General features: G+C 48.9%; 1 protein-coding gene across 1 annotated transcript in view; it reads right to left on the reverse strand.

Annotated features, from left to right (window-relative positions):
* Window positions 1–23,221, reverse strand: part of RGS22 (regulator of G protein signaling 22) — a 1,820,811-nt gene that overhangs the window by 942,955 nt on the left and 854,635 nt on the right. The window contains exon 11 of the mRNA XM_086966055.1: window positions 10,284–10,441. Within this exon, the coding sequence (XP_086822181.1) occupies window positions 10,284–10,441 (158 nt within the window). The remainder of the gene's footprint in view (window positions 1–10,283; window positions 10,442–23,221) is intronic.

The raw sequence follows: 23,221 nt of genomic DNA on the forward strand, positions 1-23,221 counted from the left end.
AATCAATTTTATTTGGTCGGTGATAAAAAGTCTTGGTCACAACACAATAACTGCAGGTTGCAAATCTGCCAGACTTTGATGCTTTCTACATCAGAAACTGAAGGGCGCAGAATTATTTTAGGCTGTGAGCATTCTTGTAAGCGGCAAAGAAGGCAACTTGAGGGGTCCTCAAAGCATCTCCAGGAGACAAACGGAGAGTGGTACACAGAAGCGAGAGACACGCAGGGAAAGTTCTTACTTACTGAGGACACCCGAGATGAGCATGCGTGCGCCTTAACAAAGCGAAACTGCATAAGGCTTGCCACGACGTCAGGCAACCTTGCCAGGGACATGGGCGGGGCATGAAGCGCGCAGCCAGAAGTGTCTAGGGCTCCCGTGAGCTGAGGGAGCCTCGCGTGTTGCAGCCAACGTGTAGGATAAGCAAGGCGGGAGCCCACCCCGCATAGGGAAGTCCGGCGGGAGCCCACCCCGCCTTCGTGAATGCCGCATGGTGCGGCCAGAGCAAGATTTCAGGCGGGGCTCCTGTGAGCAAGACAGAGCCCTGAGTGTTGCTGCACCAGTGACCGGGTGAAGAGGCGAGTCCCCCCTGCCATCGAGGAGACCAGCCGGGGAGCAGTACAGAATCCACACAAAAGCCGGTGAGTGGTGTTGATCGGTAGGCATGCTGTACGTGCCCACCGGCCATATGATATACATGCAGCAGACAAAGGGCGCCGCACCTGGACAGGACATGTGCACGCGTATGGTGTGAGCAGGAGTTGTGATAAAGCCGGGAGCCGTACGCATGCACATCTCCTGTCTGTTAAGCTTTGGCACAGACTTGCGCCGTTATTACAACTCCTGCTCGCACCATACGCGTGCACATCTCCTGTCCAGGACTTGCCGTACGCGTGCATATGTCCTGTCCCCCTTCGGAAAGCAAGTCCGCAAGAATAGAGCTCGTTTAGGCGTGCAGCGCATGGTGCTGCATCGCTAGGCAAGACCTAAAGCACAAGTTACTTACCTTCGGTAACGATATATCTGTAAGAAACAGTAGTTAGTGTTAGATTCCTTACCTTAGAATATCCCCATGGGGTCAGACTGGATCCGGAAACTTTTGCCTAGCGGTACCCCTGTGCGTCGGTAGGCATCATCTGCGGCTCCGCGTCCGTCGCCGGCGTCGTGATCGCCGGGATGACGTCATCGGAGTACTAAGACGCCGCCCTTGCGGGCTGACGTCAGTTCTTGTACATAGTTTTCTGCGCCAGGAACGCAGAGCCATGACAGAAATCGACACTGGTGCCATGAAAATATGGCCCTGAAAGGGATGTCTTTAACCCTAGATATCGGTTCACAGAACGGGGAGGATGGGTGGGGCGGTAAGGAATCTAACACTAACTACTGTTTCTTACAGATATATTGTTACCGAAGGTAAGTAACTTGTGCATCTGAAAGAAACAGGTTAGTGTTAGATTCCTCACCAGAATAGATACCCCAGCAATACCAACCCCAGTGGTGGGTCTACGAACCAAGATCACACCAAAAAGCCCTGGAGAACGGAACGGCCGAAAAAGCCATCTCTCCGGACTTCGCTGTCCAGGCAGAAGTGTCTAGCAAACGTGTGCAGCGAAGCCCACGTAGCTGCCTGACAGATGTCCTGCAAGGGGACTCCCCGACGCAGGACAGTGGTAGCCGACGTGCCCGAGTGGAATGGGCCCTGAGCCCAACAGGAGGCTTCTTCTTCGCCAAGGAGTAACAGACTTTGATGCACAACACAACCCACCGAGAGATGGTCCGTTTGTGCACCGCCCGTCCCTTCTCCACGCCCACGTAACCAACAAAGAACTGGTCGTCCACCAGGAACTGGCGTGTGCGGTCAGATAGAATGAGAGCACACATTTTGGGTCCAGACGGTGGAGCCTCTCTTCCTCCTTCGAGGGATGCGGAGGCGGAAAGAAGGTGGGCAAGGTGATGGATTGCCTGAAAGGAAAGGCTGTGACAACTTTGGGCAGGAAAGAAGGACAAGTTTTCAAGACAACTTTGTCCGGATGGACAGAAAGGAAAGGAGGCTTAGAAGAAAGAGCCTGGAGCTCCCTCACTCTCCTGGCAGAGGTGATGGCAACGAGGAATGCAGTCTTAAGAGTCAGAAGACGAAGAGGGCAGTTGTGAAGTGGCTCGAAAGGAGCGCATATCAAAAAGGTTAGAACAAGGTTAAAGTCCCACTGAGGCATCACAAAAGGAACAGAAGGAAACATGTGTGTGATGCCTTTCAAGAATCTATTTACAACAGGGGACTTGAAAAGAGAAGGCTGATCAGGAAGCCTCAAGAAGGCAGAAATGGCAGAGAGGTAGCCCTTATGAGTGCCCAGAGCAGAGCCCTGCTGGGCAAGAGAAAATAGGAAGAGGATACCCTCTGAAAGGGGGGCAAAGAGAGGATCCCCAGCCTTTGCTGTGCACCATGCCACAAATGTGTTCCACCTGCCAGCGTATACCGATTTTGTGGAGGGATGCCTGGTTGCCAGAATTACATCACAGACTTCAGGAGGCAAGTCAAATGGCCTCAACTGCCGCCGCTCGATCTCCACGCATGGAGGTGAAGGCTGGACAGGTTCAGGTGGAGGACCGTTCCCTGCTGCTGCGACACAAGGTCCTCCTGAAGAGGCAGACAAATTGGAGGATCGACTGACATGCTGAGTAGCTCGGGATACCAGTACCTTCGTGCCCAGTCCGGAGCCACTAGGATGACTTGGGCCTGGTCGCGCCTGATCTTCTTCAGCACTCTGGGCAGAAGTGGTAAAGGCGTACAACAGACCGCAGCTCCACTCGCCACAAAAAGTGTCTCCGAGCGAGGGCCGCCTTGGAAATTCCAACACGCAGAACTGATGACATTGCGCGTTCTCTGAGGTGGCAAATAGATCTAACCAAGGCTCTCTCCACTGCTGCAAGAGGCCTTGCACCACTTTCGAGTTCAGAATCCATTTGTGATCCATCATGCACTGGCAGCTGAGTTTGTCCGCCCTGGCGTTCAGGGAACCTGCCAGGTGTTGAACCACCAGGGTGACGCCCTGGTGTTCCAGCCATGTCCAGAGGCACAGAGCCTCCTGACAAAGGGTCCACGACCCCATCCCGCCTTGTTAGTTGCAGTATCACATGGCGGTGGTGTTGTCCGTGAACACCTGCACTACACTTCCCCGGACAGAGGGAAGGAATGCCTTCAGTGCAAGCCGATCGCCCGCAGCTCCAGAAGGTTGATGTGGAGCCGGGACTCTGCCAGAGACCAGAGGCCTCTGATCTCCCTCTCCCCCATGTGGCCCGCCATCCCAGGAGGGACGCATCCGTCACCACTACGTGCTCCAGTTTGGGTAGGGAGAGAGATCTGCCGCTGACCCAATTGCGGTTCGTGAGCCACCATTGCAACTGTCTTGCAGTGCCCTCCGAGATCCGGACGTGGTTGGACAGGTTGCCCTGATGCTGTGCCCACTGAAACTTCAGGTCCCACTGCAGAGCTCGCATCCGCCACCTGGCGTGATGCACCAGAAGGATGCAGGAGGCCATCAGCCCCACGAGCCGCAGCGTCAACCTGACCGAGACTCGGGATAAAGGCTGAAAGATCGGAATCAGAGCCTGACTATCCCGAACCCACTGTTCAGGGGGATAAACCCAGTCCAGAACCGCTCTGATGAAAAGGAGCTTCTGAGAGGGGCACAGGTGTGACTTCGGCACGTTGGAGAACCCCAGCGACTGCAGGTGGGAGACGACTGTCTGGGGCGAGCCCACCTTCAACAACCAATCGTCGAGATAGGGTAAGACTGAAACCCCTAATCTACGCAGATGAGCTGCGACAATCGCCATCACTTTCGTGAATACCCGTGGGGCGCTGGTAAGGCAGAAGAGGAGCGCGGTAAACTAAAAGTGCTTGTGGCCTACCGTGAACCGCAAGTAACGCCGGTGGGCCGGCCGGACGGGGATTTGGAAATATGCGTCCAGCAAGTCCAACGCTACCATCCAGTCTTCTGGGTCCAGGGCAGCTAGGACCTGAGCCAAAGCCAGCATCTTGAACTTCTCCTTCCGGAGGAAGACATTGACGCTCCGTAGGTCCAAGATAGGGCGTAGGCCTCCTTTGCCCTTCTTGGGTACCAGAAAGTAGTGGGAATAGCAACCACATCCTACTTCTGGCCCAGGATCGCGCTCGACGGCCCCCTTGGCCAAGAGGGCCGTAACTTCCTCCTGTAGTCGCAAGTGATCCCCCGACATGCGGTGGTACTGCGGTGGCTTGGCTGGAGGGGTCTCCTCGAAGGGGAGGGAGTAGCCCCTTCGGACGATTTGCAGCACCCACCTGTCCGATGTGATGGAGCGCCAGTGAAGGAGGTGATGGCGAACCCTGCCCCAGCTGGCGTTGAATGGGCCTGAAAATTCAGACTAGGAGGATTTTGAGGCAGATGCTGCGGGGGGGGGGGGTGGACTAACCTTGTCAGTGTCCCCCGGCACCGCCACGACTGTTACCATGTCCGCGACCGCGTTGAGGTTGGTTCTGCGGCCTGTGACTAGCTGAATGTGTGGGGGCGCCCCTTCCTTGGCCACGAAAGGGACGAAAGGCGGAAGTTTGCTGGCTTTGGCCGAGGCCCAAGGACTTGGCCGTAGTACTGGGGTCCTTGAAACGCGCCAGCGCACTGTCCGCCTTGTCGCCAAAGAGGCGAAGACCATCAAAGGGCATGTCCAGAAGGGTGGCTTGGACATCCCCCGAAAAGTTGGCGAACCGCCACCGTCGTCGCAATCGCCCTGCCCAGCGAGTCCGTGGTATCCAGTCCACACTGAATCGAATAGCGTGCTGCATCCCGTCCCTCTGCTAGGGCTTGGGTAAGCTTTGCCTGGGCCTCCACCGGGCACTGCGGCAGCACTTCCGCAACCGTATCCCACAGAGAGTGGGTGTAACGGCCCAAAAGGTAGGCGGTGTTGACAGACCGCAACCCCAAACTCAGTGAGGAGAACAGTTTCTTCCCAAACTGATCGTACCTTTTGGATTCCCGATCCGGAGGAGCGGTCGGGAATGCGGTCTGGGAGGTAGAGGCCTGGATCACCACGCTCTCAGAGGTGGGATGAACGGACAGGAAGCTAGGGTTGCCCGGAGCCGGGCGGTTGTGTCGGGCCATGTTCCGATCTACAGGGAGGCCTGTTGAAGGCTTGGACCAGGTGCCCAGCAGAACGTCAGTGAGGGCTTCGTTAAACGGAAGGAGAGGCTCCGAGGAGCTTGCCTGCGGTTTGAGCACCTCAGTGAGAAGGTTAGTCCTCACGGCAGTGACCGGGAGCTCAAGAGCCAAGGCCTTAGCTGCCCTAGTCAACACCACGCTGTAAGCAGCCCCCTCCTCCGTAGCCACGGTAGGAGGGGAGACAAATCCAGTGTCAGGCGAAGTGTCCAGACCACTGGCCTCGCCCAGCTCGTCTGCCCAGTCCTCGCTCAACTGGCACTGCAGTGCCATAGAGTCCTCAGACCCCTCCCAGTCCCCCTCATCATCCATCCCCAGATAGTCAGGAATAAATGATGGAGCTGGGTCGTCGGTGAAGGGCTCACCAATCGCCGTCGAAGACGGCGCCGGATCCGGACCGGGGACCGCGCCGGGGGCGACACCCTTGGTGACGGCGCCAGCAGAGGGGTCGTAATGTCGACCGGCGTTGTCACGGATCCAGACCTGGATCCTGAGGAGCGCTGCGCCATCGGGACCAGAGTCGTCGACGGCGCCAGGGCCGACGCACCCGACGGCGCCGGGGCCGACCCCCTTGGGCTCCCGGACGGACCTGCGGGCCCGAAGGCGCATCGGCGGGATCCGACGGAGAAAAGCGCGACCTCATGGCCGTGAGGAAGGCGCTGATCTCCTCCGGGATCGCGTGCAGCCCAGGGACCAGCAGGTGTGGATCTGGACGTGGCACTTGCGGCTCCGATGGAGCCACGTGGGCGGTGTCGCCCGAACCCCTGGCCACATCGCGCGGGCATCGGGGGGAGTCGGAAGAGCAATGTCGCTTCTTCGACTTCTTGTGCCTTAACTTACCTGAGGACTTGGAGCCCGACGAGTGGTGTAGACTCGCCGAGCTGTGATGATTGTTGCCCGGCGACCGGTGCCTTGACCTCCTCCTGGACCGGGACCTCGAGTGGCGCGTGGTCGACTGCCGGAGATGGAGACGCTTACGGGACCGCTCCCGCCTAGCCTTCGAGGTCGAGGCCCGGCAGTTGGGCCACGACTTGTCATCGTGGTCGGCCCCGAGACAGTAAAGGCACCAACGGTGGGGGTCGGTAACTGACATCAAGCGGTTACAATCGTCGCAGGGTTTGAACCCGGGCATCCCTATCGACACCGAGAGTCGAGGTATCGACTCGAGAAGGATCAAAAAGAGATCAAAAAGTTTAGTCAAAAATTGACTTGGCGTACTGCTCTTCCCGGATCTGCGCTTGCTGGTGCGGAAAAAAGAAGAACTGATGTCAGCGCGCGAGGGCGGCGTCCAAGTACTCCGACGACGTCATCCCGGCGATCACGATGCCGACGACGGATGCGGAGCCGCAGATGACGCATACTGACGTGCAGGGGTACTGCTACGCAAAACTTTCCGGATCCAGTCCGACGCTTGGGGATATTCTAAGATAAGGAATCTAACACTAACCTGTTTCTTTCACATAAGCACACCAGTCACTATGCCACTTCTCTGGGAATCTGCAGTAAATTTAAAAACTAATTGGCCAGACTTGAATAGTGCTGCAGTGGTTAACTAGGAACATTAAATCTTTGGATCCTGAATGATTATAAATATAAATACTCTCCAGGACCAGTAGGTTTGATATATGCAGCATGAAAGTTACAATTAAAGGGGCTGTTGCTTCAATGGACAATTGCAATGTTACTAGACCAAACTAACCAACTTTTTGTTTTCCAGGGTCACCTTAGCAGAAAAGCACCTCCATCACCACTGGAAAACACTGCACAAAGACGATGTTCTTCACCAGGTCATATTAACAGTAGCTAAGTGGCCATTGCTTGGCTTGCCAGTCTGCCCCCCTCCCCCAAAAAGGCCGTAGCGCAGACTATCCTTGAATTAAGCATGGGCGAGTATGAAGAGGTTGGTGCAATCCTCTCATCTCAGAAAAATGTTTACAGAAAAGTGTCCAACATAATCAGCTTATGCTTAACATTTCGTAAAACTATACCCATCTCGAAGCTAAGATTGTCAAGGAGCTACTTTGGTTCTGCAAGAGTAATTGTTTTAGATAGCAGGCTATGACACACAAATTTGTAGAGTTAATCTCTGGAAATAACCTGAATAGTCTCTCGCATGTATAGATTCTAGAAGCCAATGAAAAAAAGCGCAATTTACCCTAGAGGAAAAGACTGATTCCCAGTGGAGAACCACTATTATGGGACCATAAAAAGGTTTAATGAAATTGTAGAAGAACATTAGTCATATTGCCATTGAGGTGTAGATTAGAAAGCACTAGTGCTCAGGAATGAAGCTTCCGAGCACCAGAGGAAAAAGAAGAAACAGCAGACAGTACCTGTAAACACATTCAGGAAAATATGCTTTTCGGAATAAGTTTGACTGCACAAGTTCCTAGAATTTTCCAAGGTGCTCTCTGAGGCAAACAGATAAAGGAAGCGAGTTTCAGAGTTAGGAGCCATGTCAACGTAAGCATCTTACTCAGAGAAAGTAGCCAAAAAATAAAAATAGCCTCACTTGTAACATTACTCTAAAAACATCGAGCACACAAAATGAAAAAAACCTCCTTTCACCCTTCCATCAATCTTTCCATCCAAACATTTACCCTTCTATCTGTTCTTCCACTTGTCCATCCCTTCACCTTTGAAACCACCTTTTTTTCTGAGTTTTTTTATAGCGCGAACTTGACCCAAAGGTATCGGGTATCAGAGTGCTTTACATGAGCACCAGTTGCTTACACAATGAACATATTCATTTTAGTTATGCACAGGGAAATTAAGTGATTTGCCCAGAATCACGGGATAGTGAGCGTCGTTGCCGAGACTTTAACCGGGTTTCCCAGATTTGAGATCAACCGTCCAAGCCGTTAGGCTACATCCTTGCCCCATTCAATCATATGTTTCCCACCAATCCTTTTATGTACACATCCATCCTTTCTCCCATAACCCCAGCAATATGGTCATCTTTCCATCCATCCATCCTTTCATCTATCCTTACATTTACTCTTATACATTTGTCCATTCTGCTGTCCTTACATTCATTTACTCTTTCACCCTTTGATCCTTCCTCTTCTATCCAGCCTTTTACCCTTCCACCCATTCATTATTTTACGCTTCCATCCTACCTCTTAACCTGTTTTTCTTCGCTCCTTACATATTTTTTTCATCTCACCCTTCCCCTTTCCTTTTTGTTCAGCTGTCTCATATTTGTTTTCCTCATCCTTACTTTTTCTTTATCTTTCTCATTGTTTTTCTGTTTGTACTTCTCTCTTTGTTTTCTCCTTTTTAATTTTCTTTTCTTTCTCGGTTTCCTTCACTGTGCATGCCAGCCTACAATTTTCTTTCATTGTATTCCCTAGCACTGTTATTTATGAGCTACTCAGCAAGCCTGCAGACAGAAGGTCCATAAACAACTAATTCATGTTTACATGAAACTCAGTTCACCAGCCCATTGAACACAGGTGCAACACCCAACTAAGATTCTAGACTTCGGTTTTCTATGCCACTGTCTTCCTCACACTGTTTGTATCTGCTGAGGAGCAGTGTGAGAAGCCATTCAAACACTGACCTTTGATGTTTATCGGGGTGCTATGGAGAAACTATTTGGAAATGTATCCTGAAACAATGCTATATGAGGCACGGAGGTCTAAGAAAAGAGTCGGAAGTCCAATTCACTAAACAATCACACATAATCATGCATGGAAATTGTCAGTCGTGACACTCAGACCCCATACTCAATGGGACAGTTCTAGTGGCCAACAATGTTTAGTACACACCTTGCTAACGGAGTCCCTACACAAGTGTGTGAACCGAGAATGAGGATGCCAAGAGACGCATTCACTTCAAACTCATTTCACTAGTAACAAGATCCTAACCTGGGGCACAGCCCTATTGAATGAAATCTACATAGCGAGCCATCTGAGTAGTCGCAAAACCAAAACTCGAACAATTGATATTATAAGCATTTTATCTAAGCACCTGTAGCACTATTGTTTATGTCTACTTTCTATGTATGTGTGTATGTGTGTATGTTTACGCTCAGGCAAAAGAAAGTAAAGAAAGCTTGCTTTCGCTTTGTGCTTTGCTCAAGGAGGAATAATTGTGCGTAAGACAGGTTGTGCCAATTGTATATATGTGGGTTCCTGGGATTAATGCCCCAATATCCAGACGCGTTGTACATGTTTTTAGTTCTGTATTTATTGATAGCCAAAACAAAAAGAAGACCGAGAACAGTCGACACGTGTTTTTCCCATTTGGCTGATATGCCAAGGACTTTTTCAAGTCTGATCTAGGACATAGTGGGCAAAGGTCATATAGACCACGTATATGGGAGACATATAATCACTTTATGAACAAAGAAATCAAAAAGAGCTATCATTAGACCCAAAGAATAAGCATTAATTAAAACAAAAAATAAGAATGGGAGAGGAAATGTAAGAAACGCAGAAATAATTGGGAAGAAGGTAAGTCAAAGTAATGGAAAACACAGCCAGGAACCTACATATATATAATTGGTACAACCTGTGTTATGCACAATTATTTCTCTAAATTGGTGGATTTTAGGAGTAACCACCGGTCAGGTTCTTTACCCTACCAAAATGTGGGTCCTGTCTGGATGTGCATGAACTCCAGGAGCTCACCGCTCACATAACACAATCTTTGCTCAAGGAGGCTTTACACAGCTGGTGGCAAAATAGTAGCACCAATTATCAGTAGCTCAGATTTAGTGACCATTCATGCATCTCTGCACCTGAAAAAAGAGAACATTTTAAAAGAAGACTGCTGGTGAGAGCCGTAAAAATATGCAAATGTATAGTAACAATATCTTACACATCCTTTGTCAAGTGTTTTATGCATATAGTCTTATTTATGGTCACCACAGATGTTTGCTAAGTTTTACATCTGTGTTTTTGTTAATGCCTAACTAGGGCATAGAGGCAAGTCCATTTGTTGTGCCGGACTCCACTATTTGAGAACCAAAGACAGAGAATACAAATAACTAAAGTAAAAAGGATATAAGAGACTAAAGGAAGGAGGATACAAAGCACTAAAGGAAGGAGGAAAACGTACTCCAGCCTTGACCACGTTAAAGTCAGCCATGCTTACCATGCTGTTCGGATTATAGATGCATTTGGGCTGCTCGCATTGGATTTTATTGAAGCGCTTTTCAGTCTCGACAGATTTCCTGAAAGTATCCTGGACTTAGCAGAAGCATCCACTTTATTATTTTTAGTTGAGTGTGTTGTTTTGGAGTTTTCAGTTCTCTAAAACAAAAAATAAAAAAGGGAGAAATGTAAAAGTATCTGGGATGAGTGATAATGATAATTCTGAACTATCTTGTTTCTAATCACTAGTATCTCAGATTCATCTTAAGACACTTAGCACTGATTTAGACACTGATGCATAATTGCTCACTTTGCACATAGCGGTGAGTTTTTCCTTTTTTCTTTTTTCGAGTGTCACCAAAGCCAGAGACATTTTCAACAGAAACCTATGTATTTCCTGCTGTGCACCCTAACCCGTCAGTGATGGATCACAAACATTGAGGTAAATCTGAAAACGAAGGGTAAATGTAACATTACACATGTTTTTGGCACCTGGACAGTATTTTTTTATGTGAGGACTTACCTTTCCACCCATGTGCTGCTAAAACATTTTAATATTTCAAACCCTTTTGCACACTTTTGCACTATTTAAGCCTAGATCGTCTACACATACGGAATACAGAAGTGCATGGAAGTTGGAATGGCATTGCAAATTTTGTGACTACACGCCTGGTAGAATCCATTTTCAGTACTAAGAAATAATAAACTCATTTCGTGGGTTGCCAGAAGTAGTTAGTGATATTTGCTCAAATAAAAATCTGCAGTTCCTGACCTTGTGTCTGAGGATCTGGATTGTATGTACATTATTTTCACAAAACCTATACGGCAGTGTGCGACTTATGTACGGAATAGATTTTATTAGTCAAATTCTACAAATCACAAAAATACTGACACCTAGTTAAGTAAAGAATAACGCGGGGTATCATAGTGTTGATAACTGTTGTCTATTTTGAAGAACAAAAGTTCTAATGCCATCAAATATCAGCTCGATCCGTCACTTCCTATTCACCAAATAAGCTTAAAAAATGTGGAGACATTTATTCCGTTTGTTGTCACCCTCCTACATTTACCTTTCCCCTTTATTAGTCTGGTTCTGTTGCACGCACATACGCTCTCGTCTCATTCAGTAGGTCATTACCATCCCCGGCTACCTTCCGCAGTGCCTACTACCCACGCTAGATTTTCTCCGATATCTTGGGCTAATGTCTACTTTTGTAAACAATTTTTTTCGGCCACCATACACCAATCCATATCTCTTTTCCAACTTTCAACATCCGGGGGAGCCCTCGTCTCCATGCGCTAGCAATGTTTCTTTTAGCAACACTCAGACTCATGATTGTTCAAAGTTTCTGATAATTCAGAGCCTCTCCCCATATGTTCAGCACATGTCGTTTTGCCACAGCATTTGATTCTGTCCCTCCTGCTTGTTACATGCATTCCGTAATTTTTGCCGGGAACGTTTGTATCGCTGGGTAGGTCCACAATATATGGAAGAATGTACCTTCCTTCCCACCCCCCATCAGGCATAAGGTAGACGTACCCCTTCCCATTTTTGCTAAAGTCGTCCTTCCTTGAGTAAAAGCGGTGCAATATCTGAAGTAGGAGCAAGCAGAACCCTGATTTGACTGCGACCTCCCCATGGGCCCTAAGTGCCTTCTCCCACTGTTCATCCTCAAACTCTCCCACAAACCCCTTCCACTCCCCACCCACATTTCATCCTTAATTGTTGCAGAGTATTACGCAAAGGATTATGTATCTTTCTGTAAGTCAGGGATAAAACTTTTTTGGGTACAGGTTCCCCTAGTAATCTATCCTCCCTTTGGTATAAGTGCTTGCAATGTATGTGAGGTCTGCAGGAACCAATAGGTTTCTGTATATGGCTGAGATACCCGCCACCCCCTCTCAACACAATCCCCAAGGAATGGGAAACCGGAAACGGTTCTGAACTTTTGGAAGACGGGAGGGAGTGACCCTCCCGGCCGTATTTATTAAAATATGAAACAAAATTAAAACATTAAAATAACAGTTTCATATTATGTACTATTTCATTTCCACATTGCGATGTTTGGCTAACCTTAACATATTCTCTAATACAAAGGTTCACCTAGCCGAACTAACATCCTACAAAACATTTAACTTGAAATTGTACATCCTAACGTTTAAGGGCCAACGGCAAGGTCGTAACCGGTGTCAGATCCCTAAACCAGAAATATCCCCCTCACTTGTGAGGGGCGACCGCACAGAGGTGTACCTCACGTGCATCTACCAATTTCCCTTGACTTGACGGGGGCCCCAATAAACTCGACGCCATTTAAAGGTCGTCCGAGGACTCGTGTGAGGTGTCTAGAAGGTAGCGTAAACCCCCTCCCAAACCCCACACAACTTACCACATCTGCCGTCGCAGATGTCCTGGCCCCGGGAAATTCCCCAGGAGGGGGCTGTAGCCCCTCCTACCCAGGAAGGGGCCTTGACCGCCTTTCCTTTCCTTTCGGCGGCCCATCCTTAGAAGGGACCGCATCCCCGTTGAGGGGCCAATGGCCACCTCCCTCGAGCGCTCCCATCCGTAATGGGTGACGCCCACCCATAGGGATCTTCCAATTACTGCTCACCGATCATGACCTTACCGCCCGACCAAAATAAATACGACAATTCTAACTAAATTACTAAATGACTAAATTACAACTTATTAAAAGCATGATTACTGATCAACACTAGTGCAGAATTACTTTATTTGCAAAACATACTACAAATTGACCATTCTTTATTGCATATTCAAAGTTATCACGATAATCATCACAACCTGCAAGAAAATAGAGTTACCACATCAAACTTTATTCAAAAACCACTTGCTGTCCTCAGGGGCTGGTGGGTGGGTCAAAATTGGCTCTTCGTTCCGTCTCGAGCTCACGTGCAGCGAGGAGGTGCAGCTTCAGAGCACAGGAACAAGAGGATGCTTTCTTGGCTTGTTGCTCCTTTTATCCGTCTTCAGGGCGGGCGTAAACCCGCCCCTGCCTGCCCCAAGGGCGTGGCCGGCCGCGTCAGTTTCTAGGCCAGCCCACTCCAGGGCGGGAAAAAGGCGCGCCCCGGCTACGCCGCTACGGGCATACCAGCCGAGACTCGCCTCCCGCCCAAGATGGCTTCCCGGGGGGATCGTGGTACTCCGCCATACGTTCGGGGGGACCGAATGGTCGCCCCTTTCCATATGGCTGAGATACCCGCCACCCCCTCTCAACACAATCCCCAAGGAATGGGAAACCGGAAACGGTTCTGAACTTTTGGAAGACGGGAGGGAGTGACCCTCCCGGCTGTATTTATTAAAATATGAAACAAAATTAAAACATTAAAATAACAGTTTCATATTATGTACAATTTCATTTCCACATTGCGATGTTTAGCTAACCTTAACATATTCTCTAATACAAAGGTTCACCTAGCCGAACTAACATCCTACAAAACATTTAACTTGAAATTGTACATCCTAACGTTTAAGGGCCAACGGCAAGGTCGTAACCGGTGTCAGATCCCTAAACCAGAAATATCCCCCTCACTTGTGAGGGGCGACCGCACAGAGGTGTACCTCACGTGCATCTACCAATTTCCCTTGACTTGACGGGGGCCCCAATAAACTCGACGCCATTTAAAGGTCGTCCGAGGACTCGTGTGAGGTGTCTAGAAGGTAGCGTAAACCCCCTCCCAAACCCCACACAACTTACCACATCTGCCGTCGCAGATGTCCTGGCCCCGGGAAATTCCCCAGGAGGGGGCTGTAGCCCCTCCTACCCAGGAAGGGGCCTTGACCGCCTTTCCTTTCCTTTCGGCGGCCCATCCTTAGAAGGGACCGCCTCCCCGTTGAGGGGCCAATGGCCACCTCCCTCGAGCGCTCCCATCCGTAATGGGTGACGCCCACCCATAGGGATCTTCCAATTACTGCTCACCGATCATGACCTTACCGCCACAGGCCGGATAGTTGACCGGCTATCCGGACCCCCCACAGCACTCCTGCCTAAAGGTCATGTCATAAAGTCTTTAGCCAAGCTATCAGGTCTCCTATGAGTAACTCGTTCCCCATCCGGGACAAATGAACACCATCCCCCAAATACATACTGTCCCCTTTAATACAACCATGCGAAACAGAATGCAGTGTACTTGAACGGAACAATCTACTCATTTTATTATTAATTTTCCTTACTGAATGATTCAGAGCAGAAACCGAAATAGCCCCCCGCCACACTTTCCGTGGAATCATATGGGACCATGCAATTGTGCACCCTGGAACTCTTCTCGCTAACCAACTTACAGTGGAAAGCATCCCCTCAAGAAGAAGTCGTCTACCAGTGGTCACCAAATCGTTGCCCCCAAGATGTACTATGACTACAGACGGCGGTGACCTCGTCCGCCCTAACAAACCCTCGAAAAATGATTGAAACTGGTCAATACAGAGCCCGCCCTTTCCGTAGAAGGACACACTGTACCCGTATTCCCCAGCCACGTGAATCATGTCACCTGCTTTGAATACGTCCGCGGCACGCCTCACGTATGAGTGGCCCACGACCCACACCTCCTTTTTCACAGCCGGTGATGTCTGACCGCTGGCCCCCCGGTGTCGGGTCGACTGCACAGTCCGCCCCGCCTCGTAGGCTCGCGCAACTGAAAACCAAACAAAAACAAGAAGCGTGAGTACATCATTACAGCTTCACAACATGTGCAACCGCACATACCTCTTATAACAGTTCGAGGACCAACGCCCCACACGTTTTACTTGTTCAACACTCAGACCCCTGGCTGTAGCCTCTGTAGCAGCCCCTATCCGAAAGGAATGGGTCCCAAACTCGCCGGGGTTCAAGCCCACGGCCGAGATCGACATCGCAAGCACCCGCTGAAACTGAAACCTCGTCAGTGGGGTGGCGTCAGCGTGCCTCAACAAGGTCCCCCCCCATGATGCCACCCTTTGTGCTAAATATTCCTCTACGCACACCACAGGGCACATGGGAGACCCGGGAATCCTTTGTATGATTATGCAGTCCCCAATCGCACCCTGATCGGTCTTGGACCTGACAAACGAGACAGTCATTGTCTCCCCCCTGACCTGAACGTGCTCTCGGCACAGTCCCCCCATGGCATCCTGCTTGTTCTTCACCACTAGTTCGCTTACCCGCATAGCCCCATGGAATGCTAGCACAAAAGCGGCTCGGAATAACACTGTTTCATACTGGGATGAACACGTTGCAGGAAGTACAGAAAATAACAGGGCCAACCTATCCAGACCTATCGGGCGCCTTTCATCTACTCTGCGACCCTCAAGGCGTTGCCACCCACGTAGCGCTTTTTGCACAACGAAAGACGCGGTCGGGTCCTGGATCCCATGAGCCCTTGCCATAAAGGAAATGGCGGCCCGATGCCTCTGGGCCGTAGCCACTGATTTGCCTGCCTGATGTAAAGACAGCAAAAATTTTACTACTGACTCCTCCTGGCCCCAAAGCTCCCCCCTAGCATCCCCCAAAAAGGCCCAATAGGAACGGAACGCCCCTTCATATGCCTTCCTCGTCCTGGGTGCTAAACTCTCTCCCACGAGGTTTTGTAGCTCGGGGCACCGAGAGACCAAAGAGCTTCGGGAAAAGGTGCCGCCACCGGGTCCGCTGTGGGCAGAAAACCCCAGAAGGCCTGCATACGAAAACGAGAAAGCGCATCAGCCGCTTGATTCATTACCCCCGGCACATGTCTCGCCTTAAATAGCACATTCAATTGCATACACAATAACACAATTTCTTTGAGCAATCTCAGAATCCATTTGCATCGTGCTGCCTGGCTATTGATACACTCAACCACGGTCATGTTATCAGACCAGAAAACCACAGAGTGATCTCTGAATCCCTCGGGCCAAGTTTTCAGGGCCACCAGAATGGGAAAAAGTTCCAGAAAAGCAATGTTACTTGTCAGCCCACACTCATGCCACCATGACGGCCATTTTTGAGCCGACCATTGTGTGCCGAATATGGCACCAAAACCAATGCTCCCAGCCGAATCTGTCCACAGCCCCAGCTCCTCGGAGGACACCGCTGGTTTGTTCCAGACAATTCGACCATTGAAATCCGCCAGAAATGCCAACCAAATGCGCATGTCCTGGCGAACCTCTGCCGACAGCCTCGTGCGATGATGACCCTCCTTCAGGCCGACCATGGCTTGAGCGATCGAGCGGGAAAAGGGGCGGGCCATCGGCATTACTCTCAGGGCAAAATTCAGCTGGCCCACCAATTGTTGTAATTGATGCAGTTTGACCTTAGACTCACTAATACACGTTTCCAGGGATGTCCTGAATCTTAACACTTTTTCTCTCGGTAATCGAAAACAACCTTCCTCTGAGTCGAGCTCGATCCCCAGAAACTCGAGGCAAGTCGAGGGACCCACAGTCTTACCTGGTGCCAATGGCACACCAAAATGCTTCATTAAGACACAAAATTCATTCAAAGCCTGTCCACATTCTGGATCCCCGGCTGCCCCCAGAAACAAAAAGTCATCGAGATAATGCATAACATGTTGAAAACCCGTCTTCTTTGTGAAGACCCATTGCAGAAAACAACTGAATTTTTCAAAATAGGCACAAGATATAGAGCATCCCATTGGCATACATCTATCCATGTAATAGTGACCCTGAAACCTGAAACCAAGGAGACGCTGATCGTCTGGGTGTACCGGGAGCAACCGGAACGCTGACTCAATATCTGACTTTGCCATCAGCGCACCGGGCCCTAGGCGATTCAACATGGCAACGGCCTCATCGAAAGATGCGTACCGCACCGAACACACTTCCGGGTCTATCGCATCATTCACGGAAAGACCATGTGGGGCTGATAAATTATGTATCAGTCGAAACTCACCCGGGTCCTTCTTGGGGACCACCCCTAAAGGGGAACAAACAAAGTTAGCCATCGGTGGCACATCAAACGGACCGGCGACTCGACCTCGAGTAACCTCCTTCCCAATTTTTTCCTGTACCACGGTCGTATGTTGCAAGACCGACAGTTGGTTCTTACATTTTGCTACACCCTGAAAATCCCCCACTGGGATGCGGAAACCATATGAAAACCCATTCCACAACACCCCAGCGGAAGCATGATCCGGGTATTCGCTGAGCCAAGGAATCATTGCCATGGTATCAATCGGAGTAGGTAAAGGCGCCCCTCGGACTATTTCAGACCTGCTTGGCGCTTCCCCTACCACCGTTATCACCCGTTTTGGCTCTGCACATGGACTCAGGATGGGATGGCTGCCCACACCCCCCACATTCGTGTCTAAACTTGCATGACCCCTGGGGCCTCGTACATTTACCCCTGTTAAAGTTCCAACAAATCCCCCTTTTACCTGCGTTGCCATTCGGCTTTGAGTGGTAGTCGTTACCTGCACCCGATCGAAAGGGTGTCCCAGCGTATTGGCGGGAGGACTCGCCCCCGCTACTTCCTACCAATGGTACTTTCAACATTCCTGTACTCTCCATTTTTGACCATGAAACGGAGTCGTAACAATCCCAAGTCAAGTTTTTGTCGTGTTCTTTCGCTTTTCTAAAAATATTATCATAGCAGAACCACTGATTGCCCCCATATGATACGTAATACTCCATGATCCGTGACTGATAAATAGGCAATTCGGTCAACAACTCGGGCCTACGTTCGCCCATGATGGAGGTAAAGATTCCCCACGCCCTGCCCCAAGTGCCAATGTTTTCGTTGACCTTAAAGGCGGCCATTTTTGCGCGCCAAACACTCGGATGCATGAGCTCCTTTTGGCTCTTAACATGCTCCATCTCATAATGGTCGGTAAGCAAAGAAAAAATGTTTACATACTCATCCGCCCAAATCTTTTCCTTAATTGCCAGAGGAACATGCTGAGCCACCTTCTCCCTTCGTGAAGGTGCAGACCCCTCCCTCGCAATCGGCAATGGCCGCTTACCTGAACCAGAAGCTGCATCTGCCGCCGGACCTGGGCCTGTTGCTTTTTCTACCGCCGGAGACAGCGGGGTAACTGACGATGGTGCCTTCACCGCCTCCCTAGTTTCACGCAATTGTCTCATTAAAACCCGGGCGTCGTCAGCCGTGGCGCCCTCGCTATCTTTCCCCAACCACGCTGCCAATTGTGCTGCTAACTCGGGAGGCATATCCTCCCCGGACACGGGAGTGACCACCACGGGAATCGGATTCCCCTCCTTCGGCACTGGGGTTGGCTCTTCAAGCGGGATATCGGGAACCGGGGTTTCCCCCCCAGGTGCCCCCCTTCTGGACCTCTTGCCTCTGCCTCCAGGGGCTGCTCCCGACAAAGGTCGTTTCGGTCCCCCTTCCCCGTCCTTAGCTGCCATCTGCTTCTTCAGATCGGTTACCTCTTTCATGAGCATGCGGAGCATCTGATCGGTACTGACTCGCTTCCCGACTTTCTTGGGCATTCTCAGACAGAGTATCTGTAAGACAAAAAGAAAGATTACCACGCTCAAAATTGGCTCTTCGTTCCGTCTCGAGCTCACGTGCAGCGAGGAGGTGCAGCTTCAGAGCACAGGAACAAGAGGATGCTTTCTTGGCTTGTTGCTCCTTTTATCCGTCTTCAGGGCGGGCGTAAACCCGCCCCTGCCTGCCCCAAGGGCGTGGCCGGCCGCGTCAGTGTCTAGGCCAGCCCACTCCAGGGCGGGAAAAAGGCGCGCCCCGGCTACGCCGCTACGGGCATACCAGCCGAGACTCGCCTCCCGCCCAAGATGGCTTCCCGGGGGGATCGTGGTACTCCGCCATACGTTCGGGGGGACCGAATTGTCGCCCCTTTCCATTATTCCCTTCACCAACATGAAGGGAAGGACTATATCTCCCCCTTCCCACAAGTCTCCAACCACAGAGATACCAATTAAGACCCATCTATTGAACCCTTTCAAAGACTCAAATGCAGCTGCATCCAGTATGGGGTCACTCAAATGAGAGGGCCTTCCCAACCCAGGTATTTTGTCACCTTTTCCATACACTTATGACTGTGCTGATGTGTGGGGTGTCCGGTCTAGGTATTTTTTCCCATACAGTTCTGCTGGGTATCCGCTGTCCCCCATCACATCTGTCCATCCTCAAAGCTGGCTCCTCATTGACCGTCTTTCAACAGGCTACCCAATAGTATTTCTGAATATCGGGTAGGGCTTTTCCCCATTCCTCCAGCTCCTGGTCAGCTTCGTCATGGCTATTCTAGCTCGGCCCACCATCCCATTACAGTGTTGCCTCTATTTCTTGAAAATATCTTTTGGGAACCTTGAAGGGTGTATTTTGTAGCACATATAGAAAGAGAAGCAAAGATATCATTTTAAATAGAGCGGCCTTTACCCAGTCAGTGCCTCATATCGCCCTTCAATCTCTTCAGGAGCAGGGTCAGGTTCCGCTTGCGGAAAAGCTCAGCATCTCTAAGTAATTAGATGTCTAGGTATCAGAAGCACCCCTCATCACAACCTCATCTCACATCCATACCGCAGTCTCTGCATGGCTCCCACAAGCGGAAGCAGTGGGGACTTAGTGTATTAAGCGTCAAACTGTTTTGCAATCTTCTTGCTTCTTTTAAGGGAGGCACTTGCGTCATTCCTGACTTCCAAGACCCATTTTCGGACTAGTCTCACTTACCGAGCCAGGCCAGAAGGCTCCCTGCTTTATTCTCAACTTTGTACAAGAGGTGCAGAAACGCTTTGTATGCTGCAAATGCCAAATTAGTTACTAGGGGGTAGATGTAGGTAAAATAGATTTACCGATTATTTATTACCGAATTTTACCGATTCGGTAATTAAAAATCGGTAAATCTAAGCTGTGGACATGTAGGTATTCCAGATGTGCTGGAATACCGATTCGGAAGTATTCGACCATGATGAAGATAAGGCAAGGAGGTTATCACCATGGCAGGGGCCTTCTAAAAGTCTGAGGGCTCCAAATGAGGATACAGAGCTCACCAAATAACCAAGATTCAAGAGGGAGCAACCATGCTGGATGAGCAGGCCATCCACAGTAGCATTGGAATGGAGAGTTTATAGGAGAGAGCTGCAATACTTGTGGCGAGCCCCCAGGATAAACATTGAACGCTGGAGAGATAGGGCTCTCTGGTCAAAGGACCAGAGTCCAGGGGCCCAGTGCAGAGCAGATCACATGCATGCAGACGAGGTGCAATCTGCAGCCTAGGGGCCAGGCAAAGTAGAGGATGCCAGCGCAACAAGGAGAGAAGTAACCTGCACTCGCAGCGGGGTACAAACAGTATGGTGCTAGTGAGGAGTCCCAGCCCAACCCATCTCGAACAGGCAAGGCCCGAAGGAGCAAATAGCCCCAGCTGAGCATTCTCTGCAAAGAGTCCAGTGCACAGCTCAAAACAGACTATGGGTGGGGGTCAGCGCAACTTCTTCCTACTCTGCGGACAACTGCACTGGGTGCAGCAAAGAATAATTTAGGCTGTGTGGCCTGGAGCTGTGGTGTGCTACCTGTCCAAGCTGAGTCACGGCTTGCCATCCTTTGATGATCCGGCAAGCCGGAGTGTCCCGCGATAGTCCAGTGGGCACCTCTCAAATCAGAAGGTGAAGATGCTGAGATAAAGTTAGCTGCCACAGGAACCCATGTGATTGGGGGCAGGCGGGGAATGCAGAGATCACATGCCCGCCATCTTGCCCCTTGACATCTTTTGGCAATCTGATGTTACCAATAGGACCCAATAACTTCTTCTGAGCAGACATCAATTCATTAACATGTTCATGTTTTTCAAGCATTCCTCCTCCAACTCCTCCTATTTAAAATATAATGCAAGGGGCTTGTCATTTCAAATTTGGGAGTGTGCTGCTACCATACCCAATCATGCAATTTATAGTTGGTCAATCCAATAAGGCTACCTCATCCAATTACCATTGCACCTGGAAAACATCCTCTGAGGTGCCCTTGGGTGTTCATGGCGATCCCCGGAGTCTGAAAGGGTGGGGATGGCACATTTGGAAGGATTTGAGAATGGGATATATGTGAGTGGGGACATATCAGTCCGGCTGAATGCCATCTGATGAAGCATCTACTCAGATGGCGGGTTATGCAGACAACATTTGTGCATACCACAGATGTACTATGTTACCAAATTATATATTAGCCATAAAAGAGACAGTGATGGAACATAATGAAGAATTTAGGGAGGCCATGAGGAAAGTGGAAGTATCTGCAGTCATGATCAATAAAAAAAGTGCAAAGTCAAAGCTAAAGTGCGAGTAGTCTCCTTTAAACGGCTAATGTATGTCCTTAATGGCTATGTATAGAATGAGATGGGCCGTGTTCTAGCATTTTCATATGCCTAAATTCTATGGAAGTCAGTTGGCTCTCAGCTGAAAAGCTGCTAGCTTGGGATTTTGTTAGCTTCAACTTGAATACATACTGTGTTGTACATGATACAACACAATAATGAATGGAGGCTTAAGAAACTAATGTCTTTTTGCAGTAAAAGTCAACATCTCACCTGATGTACTTCTCATTAAAAAGGACATGAACAAAAAGATAAAAGGCAGGAATGTATCAGCTGGGAAAACCCAAAAACGGATTCAGGATTAGATATCTGGAGTTTTAGCAGCCCAAAATCAGGAAATACATTTCATTCTTTCCCACATAATTATCAAAGAGTGTCTACAGTGTGTCTGTAGACTGTATTTAGATTCACAACCATGCATCAACTGAGCTCTCCATAGATCTTAGCATGGAACCCATGGGAAGTAAACAAAAATTATTGATATCCTCCCACAAATAAATAATAATGATCTGGTTAAAGTACTTAATATATTATTTCTTAACTTTTAGAAGGTAAATATCGGTTATCACATTAACATAACATTAACATACTTTGTGAAAGCAAACATATAGGGTTAACTATCGGAAGTAGCATTGTACATCACAGAAATTAAGGAAGGACAAATTAAAAGTAAACCCAAATGATGGGGACTGTAAAAAAGAAGTAATCGAAATTCATAACTAGCTAAATGTCTTCCTTAATGAAAAATCTGAGAACTTTTCAGATTTAACAGTTTTTTAAAGGGGGGGGGGAAAGTAGACAAGTCTGAACCATAAAAAATGGAAGAGGTGGAAAATAGTTAGCTTGCATGGGATCAAGGATCACCTAAGTCAAGGCTGCATGAATATTTAGATTTTGCAAAGATTGTATACCGATCTTTAATGTAAACAAGCTGAAAACACACAGGGGAATACCTCACATTTCAGATGTAAAAAATTACATTTTAGAAAAAGAGTAAACCACCAGACCCAAAAAGATTTACAAACTTACTTTTAAGAACATATTTTGCCTTCCCTAAAGGAATGGTTTTCAAAACTATCTGTTTGCCTTCTTTTGAGCAAGTGATCTACAAATTACAAGACAACTTTTAAGAAAATATGAGGCCATCTTCTCAAACTGTAACCTATCAGCATAACGCTATTTATTGGTTTGCATAGAACTCCCAATATATATCACAAACAAAATTGTTTACTTCATAACCGGTTTAGTAATGTTATGTTATGACATAGGCATAGTTATTACTATTTTCTAAGAATGTACATAAGGATTACCGTTTTCAATCAGCAGAAGTGATACGTAACAAATTAGACTACTCAGACCCTTTTGTGTTACACTGATTTATCTTCAAGGTTACCCAACTGCACTATTTGATTTTTTTCCAAAAGTGTAGGCTTATTCATTACTCTACAATCTCTCCTCGCCTGACTAAACAGGTGTCTTTTAATCTCCTCTTCCAAGCGTCTTTCTTTTTATCGTCCCCCCTCCGATATTTGTAACTGTTTCTTGCACACAGCAATTTGTAACATCTTACATATATTGAGAAAGGCTGAAAGAAATAGTCGGAGCTAAACTGTTTGATACCATATTGCATTTTCTGATATACTTGTCTTAGCTATACTTATACTGTTATAATTGAAA

This window comes from Lissotriton vulgaris, chromosome 4_1 (genome assembly GCF_964263255.1).
Source record: "Lissotriton vulgaris chromosome 4_1, aLisVul1.2, whole genome shotgun sequence".
Classification (NCBI taxonomy): Eukaryota; Metazoa; Chordata; class Amphibia; order Caudata; family Salamandridae; genus Lissotriton; species Lissotriton vulgaris.